Source organism: Peromyscus eremicus, chromosome 7 (assembly GCF_949786415.1).
Source record: "Peromyscus eremicus chromosome 7, PerEre_H2_v1, whole genome shotgun sequence".
Lineage (NCBI taxonomy): Eukaryota > Metazoa > Chordata > Mammalia > Rodentia > Cricetidae > Peromyscus > Peromyscus eremicus.
In genome coordinates this window covers 101951715-101975500 of record NC_081422.1, presented here as the reverse complement: position 1 = coordinate 101975500, position 23786 = coordinate 101951715, and the positions used below count along the sequence as shown (strand labels likewise).

Here is a 23786-nt window from a genome sequence, read left to right as displayed (position 1 = left end):
CCCCAACTTGGCTCAATGGGGAGATGTGGCAGAGCAGAAAACCCGTGACCTTTTGGTCCATCCTGAGGTCCACAGGTAGAGCAAAAAGTATGGAGACATACCTTAGAGCTCCCTGTTTGGACCTGATGCTAGGAGAACAGGGCCCGGGCCCTTGAACTGTGCCCCTGCCCTTCCTGGTCTGCAGCCCCTCACTGGCCCAGGGTAGGCAGCTGTAGCTCCAAGTGTCAGGCCTCTGGAGCCCAAGGGGGTTTAGCAGGCATCTTCCTGAGCTAGTTGGCACAGAGAGACTTAACCTGTATAAGCCCAGCCTGTGGTCCCTAAAACCTGGACCTCTGAGACTTGATTCTTTTTTTTTTTTTTTTTTTTTTTTTTTTTTTTTTTTGGTTTTTTGAGACAGGGTTTCTCTGTGTAGCTTTGTGCCTTTCCTGGAACTCACTTGGTAGCCCAGGCTGGCCTCGAACTCACAGAGATTCGCCTGGCTCTGCCTCCCGAGTGCTGGGATTAAAGGCGTGCGCCACCACCGCCCGGCCGAGACTTGATTCTTAGTGCTTGCCTGGGGCATAAGATCAGAAATTATTTCCCTTGGAAATGCCATGGACCTGCCCCAGGAGACCTGGCTGACTGGAATTCCCTGGGGACCCTGGGGGCGTGTGGAGGGGGTGGACTCAAGGTGTCCCTTTGGGCTCATTCTTGCCCTAGGAACCTTATGAAATTTAGTCTTCTTGTCTGTGGGACTTGCCTGGATGTGCTGAGCCCCTCTCTACCCTGCAGGATTACATCTTCTACCTGGAGCCTGAGAGACTCGAGTCAGGGAAGGGCAAATGTCCATATGACCCCAAGCTGGACACAGCCTCAGCCCTTATCAGTGAGTTCCTTTACTCCATCCTGGTTCTATGGCGTCCGTCTGTAGCCTTTGCCACTAGAATGAGGAAGATTACTAACACTACAGAGTTGACCATGTCAGAGACCATGACCATGTTCCTTTGGCCCCCAGTGGGGACATACCTGGAGGGGTTGGGGGTACGGTACAGACTCGGATGAGCTGAGAGGCAGAGCTTAAGTTCTATAAGCCTCCATCCAGCCTTCTGGATGGGACACTAAGGGACCAGGTCTTCCCCTGAGATACCAAGCGGGGTCTTCGCAAAGCCTAGAACCCTTGGAGCCATGGGTTGCCTAGAAGAGAGATAAGCTGAGTTTGTACTGAGAGTGGGGTGAGGGGTCCCATAGCTCCTTTATATGTCGAGGAGACTGGAAGAGGCTGACTCAGAAGCACCACACACAGTACCCCAACCAAGCACCCCCACCAGCTGGGGAGGACGTGTTTCTGGACTATGCAGGTGTCTTGGAGAGTGGGGGGCTCTTCTCCAGGAAGTGTCCTGTTGACAGCAGCTGCTGCACCTGCTTGCTGCTTGGGGAGCTTGCCCCCGGTTTTGCACTCTGTCTGCTTTCTGACTGTCCATACTGTCCATCCCCCAGGACCTCTCACAGAGCAACTGCCAGGTGCTATACCACCTGCGAGCCTGGGAAAGGCCCCTGGGGTGGGGGCGGGCAGGTGTTTTCCTCTTGGTGCATGAGAAAGCCAAGTCCAGACCAGGGGATATAATTGGGGGAAGGTAGGGTTTACCCTACAGAGTCTCAGAGGGAAGACATTACTCAGCCCCTAAATTTTCAGGAATTTTTGTGATCCAGTTGTTAACAACAGCTGTTGTTGAAAATTAAGTTATAAAGGCTCACAACCAAATCAGTTGTATTAAAACAGAAATAATGGCAACAAAATATAGTGAGTGCTCAAAATGTATTACTTCCTAATTGTTTTACTAGATTGCTACATTGTAATCTGCGCTTTTGAGGCTCTTTAGGCCCGCTGTGATTGTGTTTTAGAAATCCTATAGGATGGCATTGGCATGCCTTCCCCACTCTGTGTGCAGTGAGCTCAGGTTAGCAGCTTGAGATAAGCTAGCATAGGAGGGCCACGGGAATTGGCTATTGCCACTGACGGGTCTCCTCCCAGAACCGATTGTAAACACTTCACAGAAGATATGATCATGCCCTGGGCGGCTGGAAGGGGGGCCAGGACCCTGCCTGGGGGTCCCTGAGTCTGAGCAGTCCCCTGACTGACCCACTGACCCTCCTACAGACGAGGAGCTCTACGCAGGCGTGTACATCGATTTTATGGGCACTGACGCAGCCATCTTTCGCACGCTTGGAAAGCAGACGGCCATGCGCACTGATCAGTACAACTCCAGATGGCTCAATGGTGAGCTGCACCCACAAGACCTTAGTGGGAAGTGTGGCTGGGATGTGCAAGGACATCCACAGAAGCAGGCCTCGGGGAGAGTTCGGAGGCTGACTGACCAGCTTGGGGCAGGGCTGGTTTCCTGTTGGGGATTCTGTTGGAGAAGAAACATAGCCAGGTTCCACGCTGCTGAGCCCCGCCCGCCTGTCTACCCGCAGACCCTTCATTCATTCACGCCGAGCTCATCCCTGACAGTGCGGAGCGCAATGATGACAAACTCTACTTCTTCTTCCGAGAGCGCTCTGCCGAGGCTCCTCAGAACCCCGCTGTGTACGCCCGCATCGGGCGCATCTGCCTCGTAAGTGCCCGTAAAGCTCTGCTGCCATTCCCCAGACCTACTCCAGCCAGTCTTGGGGTGAGTGAGCTGATCTAACCCGGCTGCCTGCCCCCACCCCCAGAATGATGATGGCGGCCACTGCTGCCTAGTCAACAAGTGGAGTACATTCCTGAAGGCGCGGCTCGTCTGCTCTGTGCCAGGCGAGGACGGCATTGAGACCCACTTCGATGAACTCCGTGAGTGCTCAACAAGCAGGCAGGGTCCTGCAGCAGGAGGGATGGAGGCTGGATCAGGGATCAGGGTGCCTTTAGGGGCCTCCTGTGGGCAGGGGTGGGCAGGGTCCATGGGTCTCCTCTCTCAGGCAGTGTCCCCAATACCTCCTCCCTTTTTTACAGAGGATGTGTTTGTCCAGCAGACCCAGGATGTCAGGAACCCAGTCATTTATGCTGTTTTTACCTCCTCAGGGTGAGACTGGAGTCAGGGCAAGCAGTGGCAGGACTGGTGGGGGGTATGGCTGTGGAGGACCCTGGCATGGTTGCAAGCTGTGGGGTGGATGTGGGCTGGGGAGGGCCATGGGTCCAGGGTCTGTCCCGGGCATAGCAGTAACCTGCTTGCACACAGCTCCGTGTTCCGAGGCTCTGCTGTGTGTGTCTACTCCATGGCCGACATCCGCATGGTCTTCAATGGGCCCTTTGCTCACAAGGAAGGCCCCAACTACCAGTGGATGCCATTCTCAGGAAAGATGCCCTATCCCCGGCCTGGCACAGTAAGTAGCCCCATGTGTTTCTCTTCTTTCTGTAGACCAGGCTGGCCTGGAATCAGAACTCAGAGATCTGCCTGGCTCTGCCTCCTGAGTGCTGGGATTAAAGGCGTGCACCACCACCGCCCATCCTTTTTTTTTTCATTCCTGTCTTGAGACAGGGTCCCACTGTTTATCCCTGGCTGGCCTGGAACTCACTATGTGGATCAAGCTTGGCTCAAACTCAGTAACGATCTGCCTGCCTCTACCTCTCAAGTGCTGGGATTGAAGGCGTGTCCTCTGGGTTTTTTGGGGGAGCTGGGGGTTGTTTTGTTTTGGTTTTGTATGTGTATGGGTGCTTGGCCTGCATGTATGTCTGCGCACCGCATGCTTACCTGGTTCTTACAGAGCCCTGAAGAGGGCATCAGATACCCTGGAGTTACAGATGGTTGTAAGCCTCAGTGTGGGTGCTGGGAATTAACCCTGGACTTCTAGAAGAGCGGCCAGTGCTCATCTGAGCCATCTTCCTAGCCTCTCTACTCGGGCCCTCTGCAGACATGGGCTCCACTATAGTGACGCTCCCAGTCAACAAGGACAGCGGAACACAACACACTTAGAAGACGACTATTCACAGCCGGGCATGGTGGCACACTCCTTTGATCCCAGAACTTGGGAGGCAGAAGCAGGCGGATCTCTGTGAGGTCAAAGCCAGTTGGTCTACATAGCAAGTTCTAGGACAGCCAGGCTATGTAGAGAGACCCACCCCCCAAAAAAAAAAAAAATTAAAAGAAAGAAAGAAAAAACTACTATTCACACATCAGGCTGTAAAGAAAGCGGCCTCCCAGGGTTCTGAGGCAGGTAGGGGCCTGGTGTGGTGGGCTGCCCCATGGAGGGTGCTCTAGGAAGCCTTTTGGGAGGTAAAGTTTAGAGGGAAGAATCTTTGAGGCAAAGCTGGAGGTAGGCTGAAGTCAGTTTGGCTGGCTAACAACAGGAAAGGTAATGAGGAATGGGCAGGATCAAGCCACACCTACTCTGCATCATTGGGAACTATCTCACTTTGTTTGGGTATGACCTGGGTGGGCCTGCCACAGGAGACGAGTGTGAGAGCTTAGACATGATCTGACCTAGTGCAGTGGCAGATGTGACTGTGGGATCAGTACGGGTACGGGGAAGCTGGTCTTTGAAGGGGTCTGGGAAGGCTTCCTTCCAGAATGAAGTTGGAGTTGGAAGGGTGACAGGCTGAGCCCAAGGCAGAAGGAACAGCATTGGGGTAGAGAAAGCATTGCCGAGTGTGTGTCAAGATCTTGAGGCCAGCAGCCCAGCTGCACAGGAAAGAGCAATGGAACCAGGACAGCCAGAGAGGAAGGAGACAGCTGGGTGGGGATGAGGACATGGGAAGGGAGTGGTTAGTCAGCCAAATGCTGCCACAAGGTCATGACGCAGGACAGATCTGGTGGAAGGCAGAACTCGGGAAGGGGTTTGGAGAGAGAAACAGGTAGATGTAGGGACAGTGTGGAAGCTTCTCCTGAGCTAATGGGTCCACGTGCCCCGCCTGGACCGCCTAGGACTGACCCTCATTATCTGCCTGCAGTGTCCTGGCGGAACCTTTACGCCATCAATGAAGTCCACTAAAGATTACCCTGATGAAGTGATCAACTTCATGCGTAGCCATCCACTCATGTACCAGGCTGTATACCCGCTGCAGCGGCGACCCCTGGTGGTCCGTACAGGTGCACCCTACCGCCTCACCACTGTCGCTGTGGACCAGGTGGATGCAGCTGATGGGCGCTATGAGGTGCTTTTCCTGGGCACAGGTACCCACTGCTGCTCTCAGACCCTCCCACACTGGGCCCACTGGATGGGAGGAACTGATCCTGGGACTAGATTCTGTCCAGCTAGGGGTTGCTTCAGACTCATCTATGGGAACCTTCTCTCCTTGGCCAGAACAGCCAGGACTAGAGTGGGAAAACTCCATCTATTCCCATTTCCAGGGGCAGGAAAGTAGGGCCACCAGGAACCTAGGGGCCTTGTATGACTTGAAAAGAACTTAGGATACAAGGGATCTAACTGTTTGCCCAGACGTGTACACACACACACACACACACACACACACACACACACACACACGTACATACGTACATACATATAGCACCCAGCTCAGTTGCCCATTTTATGTTCTCAAGAGGGCCCAAAATGAGAGTCTGGGTGTGGGGGCAGACCCTGGCAATGACCCCCTTTGTCCCGTTCTAGCCTCCCCCTCCCAACTATCCCTTTCAGCATGGCAGCCCTACTCCACTGCCCTAAAGGAGATGGGGCTTTGGTGGGGAAGGGGCTGAGGCTTTGCCCCTTCCCCAGCATCCCCAGCCCCACTGAGGTCCTGCCCGGCCCGTTCCAGACCGCGGGACAGTGCAGAAGGTCATCGTGCTGCCCAAGGATGACCAGGAGGTGGAGGAGCTCATGCTGGAGGAGGTGGAGGTCTTCAAGGTAGGTGAAATACCACCCAGTCCTGTCCACACCACCATGACCCTCTCTGGTTCCCCAGCCTCTGAACTTAGACCTAAGCCGGGGCAGGGAGGGGTCCTCGAGGTCCCAAGCTGACCCCTGTTTTCTTCCAGGAACCAGCAGCCGTTAAGACGATGACCATCTCTTCCAAGAGGGTGAGTTTTTGGCAGTGTGGGTTGGGAGTGCGGTTGGAGCCCGTGTCCCACTGGGGTCGTGCCCTTGGCGTAAGGATAGGGGACATGAAACAAGGAAGAGAAGGAATCCAGCCCAGCTGGCTTCTGGTAGGGCTGTCTGTGAGAACTGACGCTCCCTGCCTCTGCCCCCAGCAACAACTGTATGTGGCCTCAGCTGTGGGCGTCACTCACCTCAGTCTGCACCGCTGCCAGGCCTATGGGGCCGCCTGTGCCGACTGCTGCCTCGCCCGTGACCCCTACTGTGCCTGGGATGGCCAGGCCTGCTCCCGCTACACCGCATCCTCCAAGAGGTATAGACTGCCAGAACCTTGGGATTTTATCCACCGTGCCGGGGTGGATAAGACATAACTGCCCTGGGCGACAGGGCCCCGTTTAGAGTCTTAGGGGTGCAGGAACCTGGGAGCAAAGCCTCCCAGGAGCGCTCCTTCAGGGGTTATCCTCCTCCAGGCGGAGTCGCCGGCAAGACGTCCGCCACGGGAACCCCATCAGGCAGTGCCGTGGGTTCAATTCCAATGGTGAGTCGGCATGTTGCACATCCTTTAGGGTGCTTCTCACCCATGCCCGCGGACGCCCCCGCGGTAGAGACTTGAAGATGATTCCCTGGGTGGTGGGAACCTTAGGTCTGGCATTAGGATGTCCTGTGTCGACTCTCTCAATGGGTGGATGCCCAGTCTTTGTGTGTGGGTGCCCCTTGATGCCTGCCTCTCCCTGCTGAACAGACTGACTGCCTAGGAGCAATGCTGCTTCCACTCAAGGCCCTCTCAATCCACAGCAAACAAGAATGCCATAGCGTCCGTGCAGTATGGCGTGGCCGGCAGCGCGGCCTTCCTCGAGTGCCAGCCCCGCTCCCCCCAAGCCACTGTTAAGTGGCTGTTCCAGCGAGATCCCAGTGACCGGCGCCGTGAGGTGAGTTCCTGTGTCCCCCAAGGGGCAATGCTGCACTGTGGATATGGGCATTCTTTTTCACAGTGGTGAGCCCATGTGAGAGAAATAGAGTATGGCAGCCAGCCTGGGGCAGCCCTCGTTCTGTGGAACCCATTCTGAGCTCCCATCCTCACACCAGAATCATTTGAGTGATATGAGTTACATAGATGCTCTGTGGGGTAGGCTTTAGTATATGGAAACCATTTATAGGCTGGCTTCATTTAATAAAAATTCCATATCTGAGCCGGGCATGGTGGCGCACGCCTTTAATCCCAGCACTCAAGAGGCAGAGGCAGGCGGATCTCTGAGTTCGAGGCCAGCCTGGTCTACAGAGAGAGTTCCAGGACAGCCAGGGCTACACAGAGAAACCCTGTCTCGAAAAAACAAAAGAACAAAACATTCCGTACCTGTACTCTGTTGGGGTATACCTCCTTGTATGGAAATCATGTGGGTGAGCTCCAGTATATGGAAATTCTGTGGATATTTTCTGGAAAAGCCTTACCGGTGTCCCTCTTTACATGGAAATGGTATGTGGGTGCCACAATTGGGTATTCTCATTAAATGAAAATTCTGTGTGTGCTCCAAAATTTTCTCATTCATTGTTCAGAACTCCCCCGCCCCCTAGTGTCATCATCCCTTCTGAAGTGGGAATATGTGTGGATACCTTATTCAGATCCCTCCCATGTGCAAACAGTACGTGGGTTTTACTCTTGGTTTGTGGAAATACCATGTGGGTATCTCTACTGGAATGACCACAAAGGAGGCCTCATCTGGAAGCTGGCTAGGGCCGTGGAGTGGTGACCCAGCCCCTGAGCCCCCACCCCTACCCCTGCAGATTCGTGCAGAGGACCGCTTCCTGCGCACAGAGCAGGGGCTGCTGCTTCGCGCCCTGCAGCTTGGTGACCGCGGCCTCTACTCCTGCACGGCCACTGAGAACAACTTCAAGCACATCGTCACTCGGGTGCAGCTGCATGTACTGGGCCGGGACGCCGTCCATGCTGCCCTCTTCCCCCCACTGGCTGTGAGCGTCCCTCCACCTCCTGGCGCAGGCCTCCCCACACCTCCTTATCAGGAGCTGGCCCAGCTCCTAGCCCAGCCGGAAGTGGGCCTCATCCATCAGTACTGCCAGGGTTACTGGCGCCATGTGCCCCCCAACCCCGGGGAGGCTCCAGGAGCACTTAGGCCTCCTGAACCCCAGGACCAGAAAAAGCCCCGGAACCGTCGCCACCACCCTCCGGACACATGAGGCCAGCTGCGGGAGGCCTACATAGGACCAGCCTAGCCCCTCATCCCTTTTAATATAAAAGATATATATATATATATAAAATATCTATATTCTATACATACCCTACCCCTGCAAAGACAGTATTTATTGGTGGGTTGTATATAGCCTGCCTCAGTGGCAGCATTATCCAGAACTTAGACCCATGTTGGTCAGCAACGGCACATGACTGAGCATGCCCATCCTGGCCCAGGAAGTTGCCAGGGCCGGGCCAAGACCACACAGCCCCCAGACTCTGCGGAAATCTCCTTGCTCAACAGCCATCAAGATCTCCAGAACACAGGGAGGGAGCAAGCCCTGTTTGCTGGGGCATGGACCATACACCTTTGCTGATGAGTGTTGTCAGCTGTGCTGTGGCGTAGACATGGACACCAGGACTGCTGTGGAGTCTGGGGGTGGGCCCTCAGGGCACGCAGAGGAGGGAGGAAGGGGCCATCACAGGATACAGGCCCCTGCCTGGGTCAGGGGTGCTCAGTCAAGGCCAGCCTTTCCCAGGTATTTATTCTCTATTTATTGGGGACAGAAGAGAAGTCTGCCTGGGTGGGGCAGGCCCTTCTCTTCTCCCTTCCTTGCCGGCCCTGGCAGGTCCACCCCACTCTACCTCCTTAGCTTTTCCTGTGCCGCCTTGACCCGTGGGGTGGGGAGAGAAGCCGCGGCCGAGTGCAGGCGTGGCTCAGAAGAGCCCCCAGCCCTGAGGGTAGATGGGTCATGGTGGAGGCCCAGGGCCTGCAGGGCATCCCCCAAGGTTCCCTTCTGCCCACCGCTTCAGGTGATGGGTGTAAATAGCTCTGGGGGCAGTTGGGTAGATTGGTGGGGGGCTCCTGCAGCCCTCTGCTACCCAGGCCATAGCTGCTCTTGGGTTCCATCTTGCTAATAAACACTGGCTCTGGGACTAGACTTTGCTTTCTCTCCTTGGTGGTTGGAGTGGGCATGGAGGTGGGTTAGGCCCACACTTCTGATCTCAGCACTAGAGAGGCAGAGGCAGGTGGATTTCTGCCTTTGATGCCAGCCTAGTCTACAGAGCAAGTTCCAGGACAGCCAGGGCTGCCCAGAAACCCTGTCTCAAAAACAACAGCAACAAAAGAAGACTCCAACTCCCCTGTGTGGGCATTTAGTTCATCTTGGGGCTGGAGAGATGGCTTAGCAGTTAAGAGCACTGGCTTATCTTCTAAGGACCCAGGTTCAATTCCCAGCACCCACACGGCAGCTCACAACTGTCTGTAACTCCAGTTTCAGGGGATCCAACACCCTCACAGATATATTTGCCAGCAAAATAGCAATAAAGTTAATTTTAAAAAGGAGACTCCGCCGGGCGGTGGTGGCGCACGCCTTTAATCCCAGCACTCGGGAGGCAGAGCCAGGCGGATCTCTGTGAGTTCAAGGCCAGCCTGGGCTACCAAGTGAGTTCCAGGAAAAGGCGCAAAGCTACACAGAGAAACCCTGTCTCGAAAAACCAAAAAAAAAAAAAAAAAAAAGGAGACTCCATATGTAGACATCAGGCTAGATTTAATTAGCCAGGGCTCCTGTACTGCCTTAGACCCCGGTGGCCCGCTTACAATGTGGAATTAAAGGTGGGTGGAGCCCAAAGGCTATAAGTGGCATGGATGAAGTAGTCTTACTCCTGAGCAGAGCCCTCCTCACCCAGTAGGATGAATGTCCAGAATGCCCGTTTAGGGTATCTACTGCCTACATGCCCTGATTAGGGATAACATGCTCAGTGCCTGGGACCCTGGGACCCTCCTAGTAGTCTATTGCAGAGTTGAGTCTGGTTTCAGGAGTCCAGTGAGGTGGCTGCAGACTAGTGCAGCCAGCCTTGAGAGCCCAAGATGTGGGGTTTCCAATTGTATGTGGACAGGAGATCTCTAGAACCTAGGAGCTCAGCTCAGCAGGTGCCAGCCACACTTCACCAACTGCTACACCTGAGCGGGTCTCCAGACCCCAGTGGAGGCTGTCAGGTTTTAGTGGTACCCTGTGCAGGTCCCACATGAGTGAGCCAGACAGAATCATACTCTCAGGAACAGCAAGCCTCAGCATCCATGTCTGATAATAGGCTGGCCAAAGATTCACTCAGAGTTCAGCCACCTCTATAATGATTTTGTTGCACCTAAGTAAACATGTGTATGTTGACAAATGTATGTTCACGGACTGGCACAGACAAGCTCTATGCACACACACAGGGACACAGGTGTGTATCTAAATACATAGGCAAGTGGGCTGAGAGTGTGTATCACAGTTACCTACACTTGCACATTCAGGCATACATGAACAGCTATGAACGCGCACAAAGCGCCGCAAAATAAACATACGTACACCTGTACCTGTACAGGCATGCATAGGATGCTGGAGGTGCAGCCCAAGAATGCAGAGATCCCTAGATTTGATCCCCAGCATATACACACACAGCACCAATGCATATACACACGTTGCATGCATAGTCTCAAACAGGTGTGTAAGGGCACATGCACTTAAAAAACTACTAGCAGATACACATACATGCAGGTGTGCAGGCTCAAGTGTGTCTCTAGTCATTACTTGGTCTTAGTAAGGAACAGAAAGATACACCCAGGCATGTATAGCAGACTGACCCTGCAGAAGGCATGTAGAGACCATGCTCAGGGTCACGTTTAGCCCTGAGTGTGAGACAAATATAAAGTCACCTATTTCCTTGTGCCTTCCTGCAGACACAACCCTCTGATCCAGAGATACCCCACCCTTGTGAACCACTGCTAATCATGGGACCCTGTGCCTGTCCTAATCAGTAAAGTGGAGCTGTGGTTTGGGCACCACCTTCCCCCAAGTTCCATGTAAGCTTACAGAAGAGTGATCCTAATGCAGCTGGACAGGCAGTAGGTCCTCTGTGCCTGCTTCTCCTTCAGCATTCGCCTGCCAGTCCCCAACCCCAGTTCTACTTCTGGAGCTGAAGGGTCTTTTCCCTCAACTACACCAAGTGAACCCCTACAGGACAGGGGAAGGACTCTCTAGGGTCTCTTCTGGAGAATGGGGGCGGGCAGAGGAGTGCACAGTCAGCAGTTGATGGATTGAGGCCTTGCCAGCCTGATTAAAAGGCCAGGAGACTGAGCCTCACCTGTCCTTGTCTCTGATTGGCCCTCGGGCATTCCTAGCTCCCAAATCCCACTAAGCAATCCCGCCAGGGCCTGCACAGGTCTGTGGAGAGCCAGTGGATTGCCAGCTTTAGGGCCAAAAGGTTGTCTGAGGAGGCCGGAGGTTGCCTACCCTGTCCCTTTGCTGCTGCTGGGACCATGGGGGCTGGGGCCAGCGCTGAGGAGAAGCATTCCAGAGAGCTAGAAAAGAAGCTGAAAGAGGATGCTGAGAAAGATGCCCGAACGGTGAAGCTGCTGCTGCTGGGTAGGGGTCCCTGCCGGCCAGTGTTGGGGAGGGGACTGCTGCGGGTCAGCGGCCTGGGGCTAGGCAAGCAGGCTTTCTATGAAGCAAGGATTCCTGGGGGGGGGGGGATGACAATGTGACAATGTGGTTGTGGTGGGGCAGAGCACAGAGTGGGAGCCATTCCTCGGCAAGGTCTGACAGGTGGTGATGTCTCGGTCCCCAAGGTCGGGCATCCTATGGCAGTTTCCTGGGGACGCCCTTCCTTTGCAGAAATGTGTGCATTCAGGCACACTCTTGCCCTCAAGGTACAGCCTTTGGTTTTCCAGGCCTGCTCAACAAGGCTCAGGTCCTCTTGGCTGCTCTTTCTCCCTTGGGAATAAGAAGCTTCTAGGGTCACCCATGTCTTCTACAAAGACACTGGATGCCAGAACTTGGTAGACTGTGAAACAGCTAAAGAAAGTGGAAAGATGCCAGGCAGTGGTGGCACACACCCTTAATCCCAGCACTCGGAAGGCAGAGGCAGGCAGATCTCTGAGTTTGAGGCCAGCCTGGTCTACAGAGTGAGTTCTAGAATAGCCAGGGCTACATAGAGAAACGGGGGGGGGGGGGGGAAGGAAGTGGAAAGATATTGATGCCTACAGGAATAAATAAAGCCAAGTCCATGATCCCATGGGTAGTGAGGAGAGATGAGTGTACTGCCATTGCTTAACCCCCAAGGGAAAGTTACAGGTTTAAGGGGGCAGGCAGAGGTACTAAGCCAGGGCCCCCAGGAGAAAGGCCGAGAAACTAAGCCGGAAATCCCATTAATTGTATCCAACACCCTTGAAGAGGGCAGGCTCAGAAAGGATGTCAGCTCTGTCCTCTTCCCCCCATCTAAGGGTGCTAATTCCCTTTGAGCCTCTCAGAGACATCTCTTTAGGTGAAAAGCAGAGGTTGGTCCCGTTCAGATAATCCTGTGGATGCAATACTGGAAATCTCCACAAGGTGGCCCTAGAGGGTTTCCTTTTTTTTTTTTTTTTTTTTTTTTTTTTTGGTTTTTCGAGACAGGGTTTCTCTGTGTAGCTTTGCGCCTCTCCTGGAACTCACTTGGTAGCCCAGGCTGGCCTCGAACTCACAGAGATCCGCCTGGCTCTGCCTCCCGAGTGCTGGGATTAAAGGCGTGCGCCACCACCGCCCGGCGGGTTTCCTTATTTTGATCTTGTAGCATAGTAAAAGCTCTATATAACCGGAATCTTGGGGGTATCTCCCTTACACACACACCAGGGCACAGTTAAAGTCACTTAACTGATGTAGGACCCTTTTGTCGTTTACAACCATTTCCCCCAGGAGTCTTCAAGACTTTACTTTGGATGGAAATGAGGGCAAGTGTATCTAGAGTTCTAGCTGGCGCCCCAGGGCTCTGATCCAAAGGAAGTGGTCAGTGCTGGTCAGTGCGGCTCTGAGGCACAGCTTCCCTTTCAGGTGCTGGTGAATCTGGGAAGAGCACCATTGTCAAGCAGATGAAGTGAGTGTTCCCTGTCCATCCTAAAGCCCTTAGCAATAGCCCTTTTTAAAGGCCCAGGAAGCTCTGACTCTGCTGGTCTTGGCTGTAGGATTATCCACCAGGATGGTTATTCACTGGAAGAATGCCTGGAGTTCATTGCCATCATCTATGGCAACACTCTGCAGTCCATCCTGGCCATTGTTCGGGCTATGACCACGCTCAACATTCAGTATGGAGATTCAGCGAGACAGGTGAGGCAGGCTGCTATCAGTCCCCGGGGGCTCAAGGCACCTGGGTAGGCTCAGGTTCACAGCCACTACCTTGCCCTGCCACCAGGATGATGCCCGGAAGCTGATGCACATGGCAGATACCATTGAAGAAGGCACAATGCCCAAGGAGATGTCCGACATCATTCAGCGCTTGTGGAAAGACTCGGGTATCCAAGCTTGCTTTGACCGTGCCTCGGAGTACCAGCTCAATGACTCTGCTGGCTAGTGAGTGCACGAGTGGATGCAGGGAGCAGAGGAGGTGGATGGGCAGGCCCCAGCTGGGGTGATCTCCCACACCACTTACCCACTCACGTCCAGTGGTCTTCCTCAGCTATCTTTCAGATCTAGAGCGTCTGGTGACTCCAGGCTATGTGCCCACCGAGCAGGACGTGTTGCGCTCTCGTGTCAAAACCACCGGCATCATCGAGACCCAGTTCTCCTTCAAGGACCTCAACTTCAGGTAAGACCCCCTGCACGCTTGTTCAGCTGGCCTGACGGGAACTTCACTGTCCTGAGTGAAGGTCCTACCCTTGCCAGGAGAAAGGCTGGTCACCTCAGATGCCAATCCATATGAGGGCTCCCCAGCCAGCTTAAGAAGACAAGGGGTGCCAGTGGGCATATCCAGGTGACCTGATACACGGGTCTAAATCCGGACACCGCTCTGACCTGCAGAATGTTCGATGTGGGCGGGCAGCGTTCCGAGCGCAAAAAGTGGATCCATTGCTTCGAGGGTGTGACCTGCATCATTTTCATCGCCGCACTGAGCGCTTACGACATGGTGCTGGTGGAGGACGACGAAGTGGTGAGTGCCAAGTTGGGCCCAAGTGTTTGAGAAGGGAGGGGGAGCCGGGGGAGCCACGGGGGACTCACGAAGCAGAGGCTGTCTGGGAGCGGTGGGAGGCGCCCAAGTCCCGGGAGCCCAGAGACGAAGCGGCAGCTGTCTGCGTAGCCTGGTGCCCAACAGCCTCTGCCTTCCCCAGAACCGGATGCACGAGAGCCTGCACCTGTTCAACAGCATCTGCAACCATCGCTACTTCGCCACTACATCCATCGTGCTCTTCCTCAACAAGAAGGACGTTTTCTCCGAGAAGATAAAAAAGGCACACCTCAGCATCTGCTTCCCCGATTACGATGGTGAGATTCCCTAGCCCCGGCCGCCAGGCGGCGCCCCAGTCCAACGATTCCCGCCGCGCGCTCCTTCCCGTGTGGAAGGTCTTCCCGCGCAGAGCGAGTGCTGCTGCCCTCTGCCGCAGGACCTAACACTTACGAGGATGCCGGCAACTACATCAAAGTGCAGTTCCTCGAGCTTAACATGCGACGTGACGTGAAGGAGATCTACTCCCACATGACGTGCGCCACCGATACACAGAACGTCAAGTTTGTCTTTGACGCTGTCACCGACATTATCATCAAGGAGAACCTCAAAGACTGTGGGCTCTTCTGAGGTGGGCGTCCTAGCTAGCCAGACCTTCCATCATCCTGCTCCACAATCTCAGGACCCGAACCCTGGCCCTAGTTCCCCACGGTGATCACTGCTCCAGACTGCTCCATTCCCGGCTGCCCACCCCTAAACCCCGCCCCACGGCTTTCAGGCTCCACCCACTATCAGAGGCCCCTCCCCCTACTCTTGAGCTCAACATTTTTTCATCCCTCCCCAACCTCCAGGGCTGCCCCCGACAACGCCTAATCTCATTTATTTTGCTGCTCAAGAATGCTGAAGTTCCAATCCCTTTTCTCTTCACAGATGCCTGAGTTCATGTGTGTCCCTTGCTCTGAGACTCTGTATGTAGCCCAGTTGCCCTGTAGTCCCCTCCAATAACTCCCGTGCCTCAGCCTGCTGCTCCACTAGTCACACATCCAAAGCCCCGAGGCTTGAAGTGCAGACCCTCCCCCAAGTCCCCAACCCCCGCCCTGCCCTTCACCGCCTGGCTGCACTGGCCTCTTGGACCCACGGCAGCCAGCCTCAGCTAGGACAAAGGCAAGACTTGGGACAGCTGGAGCTCACAGTGACTCAGCAGTGCCCGAGTGACCCGTCCCCTGACGCCCTTCTGCCACCCCCACCAGCAGCAGCTCACCTGGTGGATTTCGGTTCAGCAAAGAGCCCTCCCTCCCTCCCCAGCATTCATGAAGGGCTGGAGGTATCCCCCCCTCAAGCAGGCCTGCTGCTTGCCAGCAGGTCATTTCAGCCTGCTACCTGCATATGACAAGTCCAACATCTGTCCACGCAGTGGTCAGTAACTGTCCCTCCCCAGCAGCCCAAGGGATCCAAAGTCCAAGCTCTGGTCTGTGTAGCCTCACATAGATAAATTAGTGACTTTGAGATGGGTGCCAGGGAGAGACACAAGACAAACCATCCCCAAATACTAGGCTCAGGCTATCTCCCAGTTCCTTTTCCCTCTGGGTCTTGCCCCTCTGTCCTTAAACGCTTCCACACCCCACCTCATCCACCCACACACAATACTCAGGGCTGGCTGGTCAGGGTATGGTATATTGAAGGAGGGCACTATTGACGTCAGCTATGACCAATAATCAAGCTATGTTGAGGGGTGGCTGAGGGCAGAGTCCAACTCCTATTGATCAAACCACAGGTAAAGACCAATTCCATGTGAGGTTACAGGGAAGTCCATGTGACTGTTGTCCCTCTTGACTCGGGACCCAGTCCTTGCGAGAGAGAACGGAAAACCTAGCCTGAACCACTAGAGACAATGTCCCACATCCCCCAGCCCCTTCTCCTTTCTTCATCAAGCGGCAAGTCTTTGCTTACGCCTGTGCACCAGAGTCAGTGCGGCTGTTAGAGACACGGTGCTTCTGTCCAGCAAGGCTAGGCCATGATCTGTACTTCCCTTAGCTACGTGCACAGACTCAGCAATAAACCTTTGCGCCAGGTCTGCTGTCCTTTCTTGAGTCAGTGGAGGAAGCTTAGTTACTATGAGTCCTGGACATTTATTAAGTTCCCAGTACTAGGCACGAGGGATGTAGGAAGATGACCCTTCCAAAGTAAAGTGCCCGGCCTGCCTTGGTCTCAGGGGATTTTGGAGGGGGATAATGGGTCCAACTCATGACCCTTGGCAGAAGCTGAGGGATATGGGAAATGTTACTGGAACAGTCTCAGATCAGCAGGGAGTTTTTTGTTTACTTGTTTTATGAGACAAGGTCTTACTGGGTAACCTAGGCTGGTTATGAACTCACCATCCTCCTGCCTCAGACTCTGAATGCTGGGATTGTAGGCACCTCTTGACACCTAGTGACAAGGACATTTGAGGCAGCAGTTCACCTGACAGAGGCAGGAGAGTGCATAAGACCTGGCTGAGCACTTGGACTTGTGAGCACAGGAGCTCAGGGAAGCAGGAGCAGAGAAGGGGAGATGGGTGGGGAGACAGTGAAGAGGGCCAAACGCCGGGCGGAGGTAATGAGGACTCACAGAGGCTCTCAAAGCTGGGAGCGACTGAGGCAAGTGAGGCTCTCATCTCCAGAGCAAAAGCGGCAGCCAAGGTCTGGGTGTGGCGGTACATGTTTTTAATCCCAGCACTCAGGAAGCAGAGGCAGGCGGGTCTCTGTGTGAGACTGTCTTGGTCTTTATAACAAGTTCCAGGTCAATCAGGACTACATATTGAGACCCCCTCGTTTTTAAATCGGAATTGGGGGAACTGGAGAAATGGCTCAGCTGTTTGCAAGAGCACATATTGCTCTTACAGAGGATCTGAGTTCAGTTCTCACAGCAGGCTGCTCACAACCACCTGGAACTCCAGCTCCAGGGGATCTGATACTTCTTCTGGCTTTGGAAGGCACCTGTGCTCACATCCTCTTACCCTCACACAGATACACACACACACACACACACACACACACACACACACACACACGCACACACTAAATAACAAAATAAGTCTTTAAAAAGGTCAGGGGACTGGAGAGAGATGGCTCAGCACTTAAGAGCACTGGCTGCTAGCACATCTTTAATCCCGGGCGCGTCTCTGAGCAGGACAGGCAGGGCTACACGGAGAGAAACCCTGTCTCAAAAAACAAAACAAACAGAGAGCTAAGGTGAAGCTAGCCAGGTGACTCGAGGCCTGATGAGCCGGGCTGGAAGCCCTGGGAAAAGCTGGATGCAGAAGCTCCCATTTGTAATCTCAGTACTTCTGCATCAAGAAAGGAGACAGGAGGGTTGCCTGGAAGCTTATGGAGTACTCGGCATGGAAAGATGAGAGACTCTGCCTAAAAAACAAGGTGGGAGGGCAAAATAACTCCCCAAAATTGTTCTCTAACCCTCCATACAGGCCATGGTGTGCACGCATCAACACCCACACATTCTGTCTGCCTCTCTCTCACAATCTCTCTCTCTCTCTCTCTCTCTCTCTCTCTCTCTCTCTCTCTCTCTCTCTCTCACACACACACACACACACACACACATTAATAACCAATAAAAATGTTAACGGTTAAGAATGTAAATTCTATGGTATATGTATTTCACTACCACCACCAAAAATGAGCAAAAATGCCAGGCAGTGATGGCATATGCCTTTAATTCCAGCACTCGAGAAGGAGAGGCATGTGGATATCTGTGAGTTCCAGGACAGCCTGATCTATAAAGCAAGTTCCAGGACAGGAGGTGTTACAGAGAAACCCTGTCTCGAAAAAAAACAAAAACAAAAACAAAAACAAACTATATATATATATGAACACATATGTTTTCAGGCTCCAATAAAGTTTGGCATGTCTTTCTTTAATTTTTATAATTTTGTTCACAGTGAATTTTTACATTAATTTTGACTTTTTAAAGTTTTATTTATTTATTATTGTGTGTATATATGGGGTGTGTGCGTGTGTGTAACATCCCATTTTTTCTCTTGGTCTGGGCATTGGACCTGGTGTCTTGTCCATCCTAAAGAATTCTCAGTCACCACTTGTTTTTTGAGATCTGTATCTATATTTATCCCAGAACATTAAAGTAGCTTTTAAATTTTTTTAAAAGCTGATGTCAGAGCCAGGCCTTTAATCCCAGCACTCAGGGGAGGCAGAGGCAGGTGGATCTCCGTGAGTTTGAGGCCAGCCTGGTCTATAGAGTGAGTTGCAGGATGACCAGAGGTACACAGGGAACCCTGTCTTGGAAAAACCAAACCAAATCAGTACAAAACAAAAGCAAATGAAAGCTGATGTCAGGAATGGAGACTCATATGTATAACCCCATCACTTAAAAAGCAGAGCCAGGGACCAGCCTGCTCTACATAGTTAGTTCCAGGCTAGCTTGGACTACAGAGTGAGAACTTATCTACAAAAACAAAACCAAAACCAAAAAAAAAAAAATCAAATAAATAAATGAAACTCGAAAGTAGTATTATATTAGTCATTTCTGTCAGGGCCTGGAATTGAACCTAGTACCCGACTACTAAATCATGTGCTCACTGAGGTACAGCCAGAGCCCAAACATCATTGCTTGTTCCCTTCTTTTCGTTTTGGTCTTACTGGCACACACATGCTAAGCAAGCGCTCCGTCACTGGGCTACAGACCCCCACAACTACTTGAATCTTAAATATTTTATTTCTACACGAAACACAATTTATTATCATTTTATTGCTCTGTTTTAGTGGCAAAAAGCAATGATATTTGTGAACTATACTTCAGAAAAAAGTCATTGACGTTTTAAATGCTGAATGTGGTCATGCATGTAGGTAATCCCCAGCATGTTTATGCAAGGTCCTGAATTAAATCTCTAGGAACTGTGCGCGTGCACACACACACTTAAAAAACAAACATGTTTTAGCAGGGTATGGCAGTGCATGCCTGGATATTCAGTATTTGGGAAGAGAAGGGGGTCAGGACCACCTCAGATCCACAGGGAGTTTGAAATCAGCCCAAAGTATGGGAGACTGTCACAAAAGAAGATCCAAACAAGGAGAGCAAAGCCGTGACAGTTTTGAAGGCAGCCTGGGCTTCCGAGTAAGTTCAAGTCTAGCCTAGATGACATGAAGCTCTGTTGAAAGAAACAGGGAAAGCCAGGTATGATGGTGCAACTCCTTTATCCCCAGCCCTCAGCAGGCAGAGGCAGGTGAATCTCTGTGAGTTCGAGGCCAGCCTGGTCTACAAAGTGAGTTCTAGGACAGCCAGGGCTACACAGAGAAACCCTGTCTCGAAAAACGAACAAACAAAAGAAAAGAAAAAAATATATATGGGTCCACATATTTCCCTGAGCATGGAGGAATTGGAGGAGGAGCTGAGAGACACAGGAGAAAGAAGTATATCCTCAGTATCCACCAGAGTCTGGGCCTATGAGGCAAGGTGCCCAGTGGCTGGGTCTGGATCTCTGCAGAGTTGGCAAAGTACATATCTCAACCACAAACAGGCAACGGATGTGCGGTGTCTATACCTGTGGTTGCTTGAAGAAGGAATCTAGGAGGCAGATGGTCCTTGTGACTAGGCAGAAGGCAGAGTCTAGAGAAGATGAAGGGGGACTGTTGTGAAGAGGCCCCAAAATAGCTTGACCACACAGCAGCCATGACAGGCTTAGGGGCCTAGACACAGCTTCTGTGACAGGCTTACTGGCAGGCAACACCCAGATCCAGGAAAAGCCTCAAGCTGATACCACCCAAGGATCTACACAGGAGTGAGGAAGCACCTGACATCCCAAACATTCCAGCCATTAGATAAGGTGGCCAGATGTCTTTGAGTCTAGCACACACCTATTTTTGTTTTACAGATACCCCTAGACAATTGTCAGCCAATCAGGGTCCTGGACCCTGGAAATCCCCTCACCCCAACCTCTGCTATGATAAAAACTCTGCCCCACCTGAGCTCAGGGCTCTCTGCTCTCACCACTGTGTGGGACAGACAGAGGGACCAACCTCAGAGCTTGAAATAAAGGCTCTTTGCTTTTACATGCGGGATTCGGTCTCCGCGGTGGTCTTCTGGGGGTCCTCACGATCTGGGCATAACAACTGTGAGCCTGTGGGGGACTACAGAGAGAGAGGGAGGGGACTAGGGCCTGTGCATGGGATGCTACATGGCTTAGGGAACCCAGAGCACATGTGGCCAGCTATGAGGGTTCTGTCCAGGAGCCTGAGGGGAGGACAGCCGAGAGAAGGGAAGAGTGATCTGCTGGGTGGTCTAGGGCTGACTGAGGTGAAGCTGTTTACCTCTACTGAGGCCCACTCTCTGAGCTGTTTATTAAGATAAGGTGGGGTAGCGGGTAGTGACAAGGATTTAGCTGGCAGAGGTCAGGAAGTTTGAGGAATTGAGATGTTGGGAGGAGGGTGTATTAATGAGAAAGGCAAACTAATGGCGTCTTTTTCATAGCGGCCCTGCTTGGGGAAAGTCTTTTTTTTTATTTGTTTGTTTTTGTTTTTGTTTTTCAAGATAGGGTTTCTCTGTGTAGCCTTGGCTGTCCTGGAACTCACTCTGTAGACCAGGCTGGACTCAAACTCACAGATATCTGCCTGCCTCTGCCTCCCCAGTGCTGGAATTAAAGGCATGTGCATGCATCACTGCCCGTCTGGGGAAAGCCTTCTTGAGTAAGGGGTAGAGAAGAACCTCAACTCTACACGTGATCTGGACTCCACTCTCTAAAGACGGTCCTGAGCACAGGCTCTGGGATATGGTAATATTTCTGAGTCCTGTGTGATGGGGACACTGCCTGCCCTCAAGCTGCCCTGTGTGTGAGGGGAGTCTCCTAGGCGGAAATGCTTAGCTCCACTTTCCATACCAGTGTAAATGCACTCTAAGAAATAAGCTCAGTGAGTGCCTAATGCGTGAGTCACAGTCCAGGACAGAGGATCGGAGAGAGCACCATGGTCACATCTGTCATGTAGGGGACATTTGCTGTGTGCACTCCAACCTTCCTGTCTGCCCTACAACCTCAAAGTGTCCCTGAAGGCCTTCATGATCTTCAGCTCTGGCTCTGACAGGTCTAGCCTGGCCCGGCCACTGACCAGAGATTAGACAAGTGGCTGGTTAATGCCACTGACGTCAAGGCCTGGCTGGATGACCACTGGGAGTCTGGGCCCTCCCATCGGCAGCAGCACAGTCCATGTGACCTGGGCTCATTAAGCTGCTTCAGTGACCAGAGAGGCTAGGGGCCGGATCTCAGGGGAGAGGACAGGCATGCCAGACCTGCAGTCAGGCCTTGGCTGGGAGGCCACCAGCTCTAAGGGCCCCAGCTGGGGAAGGCTAAGTAGGAGGATTGCCTATGGGTCACTTCCATATTTCTATGTTCTATAGTGTGACATTCAACTCTGTTTGCCCAAAGAGCAGCCTCCTGGACACCAAACAATGAGCCAGGGTAATCAGGAGCATGGGTCTGGGTCTGCCACCTTGGAGTATAAAACAAGATTCCCCTCTCCTGTGAACCTTTGAGTCCCCAATCTGTCTTCTTAACAAGTATCTCACTCCTACACACAGCCTGGAATCTACGAGTGCTGATCCGGTTATGTGCCAGTCTCTCCCTGGAGTTCTCTTTCTCTTCCAGCCCCGGCACGTCCCTTCCCTCCCCTGGGCTGAGTCTGGCCCACAGGTTGCTCCTCTACTGGGCCCTCACTCATTTGTGCACTCATTCTGGAAGGCACTTTTCACAAGATGCCCTATGGGGAGCACGTGAAGATGCTGAGGCTGGGACTGGGAGAGGGGGTGTTGATTGGGTGGTCACTGCAAGCTCGGGAATAGCTGGTTCTTTGTCGCTCTGGGCAGTTCTCCCAGGGGTGATCACCTTTGGGTGCTAAAGGACAAATCAGAAGTGGCCAAAGAGATAAGACTGTGAGGATCTCAAGCTCGGGGAAACACCGGGCAGAGGCACAGAAGCATGAAATCTGGCATGTTCTAGGAACCTTAGGGGCGTGTGTGGTCAGCTAGGCTATGTGGGGAGGAATGGCTGACCAAGAGTAGGTCCTGGGGGCGGTGTAAGGGAGGAGCCTGCAGGTGTCCGTGCAACCTGTGGATCCAAGAACTAGGTTAGAGGTGAAGACAGATCCAAGGGCTAGGTTAGAGGGCAGGACTGTTGGAAAGTGTCTCGAGAAATCATGTAGAGTGGGATATGGTGAGAAGAGGCTGCCTCACTGGAGGTTGGATGGGCAAGGGCTGAGAAGAGCTAGGGGCTAATGTGACCTTGGAAGGAGAGTCTGTGTGATCCTAGGACCCCCAAGATCCATCCCACATGTCTGGCAGTCTTTTAGGCCTGTGTTTGGAATGTGGAGATGAGGGAATGGAGGCAAGGTCTAGCCTGATGCCGCAGACAAATCTCTCCCTCTCTTGGAAGTTACCACCAACATGGTGGTTCCATGGCTGGGCATTTCCTCAGACCTCTGGGAGAAGGTGCTTGGCAGCCATCAGCCGTCCTATGCCGGCTGTGCGGCTAAGGCAGCCTGGGCTGGGAGATTCCCCAGGTGGTGAGAAAGGCCTCAGAGTTCTGTTTACCCTGGCGGGGGTCCAGGCCCAGCAACAACAAACAGCCGCCCTCCCCCAGCTTAGCCATGATTGGCCTTACCCAGGAACCCCTCATCACACTAGCCTCCAGTCCTCCCACAGCAGCTCAGCCAGTTTCTGCTCCTGTTCAGTTTGGACCGAGGACCCCAATATTCACATGCTGAGAACCTGGAGCCTGGCCTGGACCCTCAGGAACTACCAGTTGGTGTCACTATCCCTTGACAAATATCTCCTGTGAGTATCCAAAGAGGTTCCGTCTCATGCCATTTTTGTCCCCCGCCCCGGCCCTGGAGGGCTGGGATTGCAGGCATGTACGACCCTACCTAGCTTCCCATGATGTTTTGGAGGGTAGGGGGCGTCTAATGTCTCTTCATGACATGGTAAGCTCTGGTCTGGCAGTTATGTCAACCTCAGCTAAGGATAAGAAGCCTTCCTTTCTGGCTACCGGAAGTGTGGGCTCGACTTTCTGGGATTTTGCTTAGTCTCCCAGCTCGCTGGCCCTCCTAGCCAGCACCTAGTCAGTCCTAAGTCCATGGCTTACAGTGTTCTCTTCATTTACTTATCTCTGGACAGAGGGAAAGACAGCCATTTCCTTGTGAGACAGAGGGAAACTGAGGCACGCTTGGGCTTGGCTGTGGTGGTGCTATGAGTCAGCAAGAAGGGAATCCAGGACTTCTAGATTTGAGGAGTCCTGACTCTCAGCCTGGGGCAGAAAAGGGGTGAGACCTGGTCTCTGTAGGTCTCCACAGCATCCGGAAGGAGATAATGACATCAGGAGGTAGATATGACAGAGAAGTCCAGCTTGGAAAGGAACAGCAGAGGCCATGGAATTAATCGGATCAGAGCCAGTGGCTGAGAAGCAAGGGGCACAGCTGTTCCGTTCCCCCCCCTTTATCCTGAAAGTCAACACCCCATCCCCCACCCCGCCCCCAGCTCCCTTCACACCACCTTCCTCTGAGCACCAGAGCTCTAGGTGGGAAGCAGAAAGAGGTGGCACTGACTGCCAGCCAAGGAGTCCTCCCTAAAGTCCCTTCCTCAAAGTCCTGTCCGTCCCCGTCCCCACCCC

At 53.1% G+C, this 23786-nt stretch overlaps 2 protein-coding genes across 3 annotated transcripts in view; both read left to right on the top strand.

The window, feature by feature from the left end:
- Positions 1 to 8853, top strand: part of Sema3f (semaphorin 3F) — a 28010-nt gene extending 19157 nt beyond the window's left edge. For both annotated transcript variants that reach the window (XM_059268596.1, XM_059268595.1), the window contains 13 exons: positions 772 to 865; positions 2138 to 2257; positions 2455 to 2594; positions 2695 to 2809; positions 2969 to 3038; positions 3195 to 3339; positions 4904 to 5126; positions 5708 to 5796; positions 5928 to 5969; positions 6141 to 6298; positions 6456 to 6523; positions 6781 to 6914; positions 7768 to 8853. In XM_059268596.1, coding sequence (XP_059124579.1) covers positions 772 to 865; positions 2138 to 2257; positions 2455 to 2594; positions 2695 to 2809; positions 2969 to 3038; positions 3195 to 3339; positions 4904 to 5126; positions 5708 to 5796; positions 5928 to 5969; positions 6141 to 6298; positions 6456 to 6523; positions 6781 to 6914; positions 7768 to 8178 — 1809 coding nt within the window. In that variant the 3' untranslated portion in view covers positions 8179 to 8853. The remainder of the gene's footprint in view (positions 1 to 771; positions 866 to 2137; positions 2258 to 2454; positions 2595 to 2694; positions 2810 to 2968; positions 3039 to 3194; positions 3340 to 4903; positions 5127 to 5707; positions 5797 to 5927; positions 5970 to 6140; positions 6299 to 6455; positions 6524 to 6780; positions 6915 to 7767) is intronic.
- A 2621-nt stretch (positions 8854 to 11474) lies between these two features.
- On the top strand, positions 11475 to 14755 carry Gnat1 (G protein subunit alpha transducin 1). The gene is made up of 8 exons (XM_059267110.1): positions 11475 to 11580; positions 13021 to 13063; positions 13152 to 13293; positions 13379 to 13536; positions 13643 to 13771; positions 13984 to 14113; positions 14292 to 14445; positions 14565 to 14755. Exons 1-8 carry the CDS (start codon positions 11475 to 11477, stop codon positions 14753 to 14755), a joined length of 1053 nt encoding a protein of 350 aa, XP_059123093.1.
- Positions 14756 to 23786: the final 9031 nt, after the last annotated feature.

Excerpts from the sequence above, each read along its gene's own strand:
- Gnat1 (XM_059267110.1), top strand. The coding sequence starts at position 11,475 with ATGGGGGCTGGGGCCAGCGCTGAGGAGAAGCATTCCAGAGAGCTAGAA. Across the intron at positions 11,581-13,020 it reads GGTGAAGCTGCTGCTGCTGG|GTGCTGGTGAATCTGGGAAG; the intron begins GTAGGGGTCCCT and ends CTTCCCTTTCAG. Across the intron at positions 14,446-14,564 it reads CTGCTTCCCCGATTACGATG|GACCTAACACTTACGAGGAT; the intron begins GTGAGATTCCCT and ends CCTCTGCCGCAG.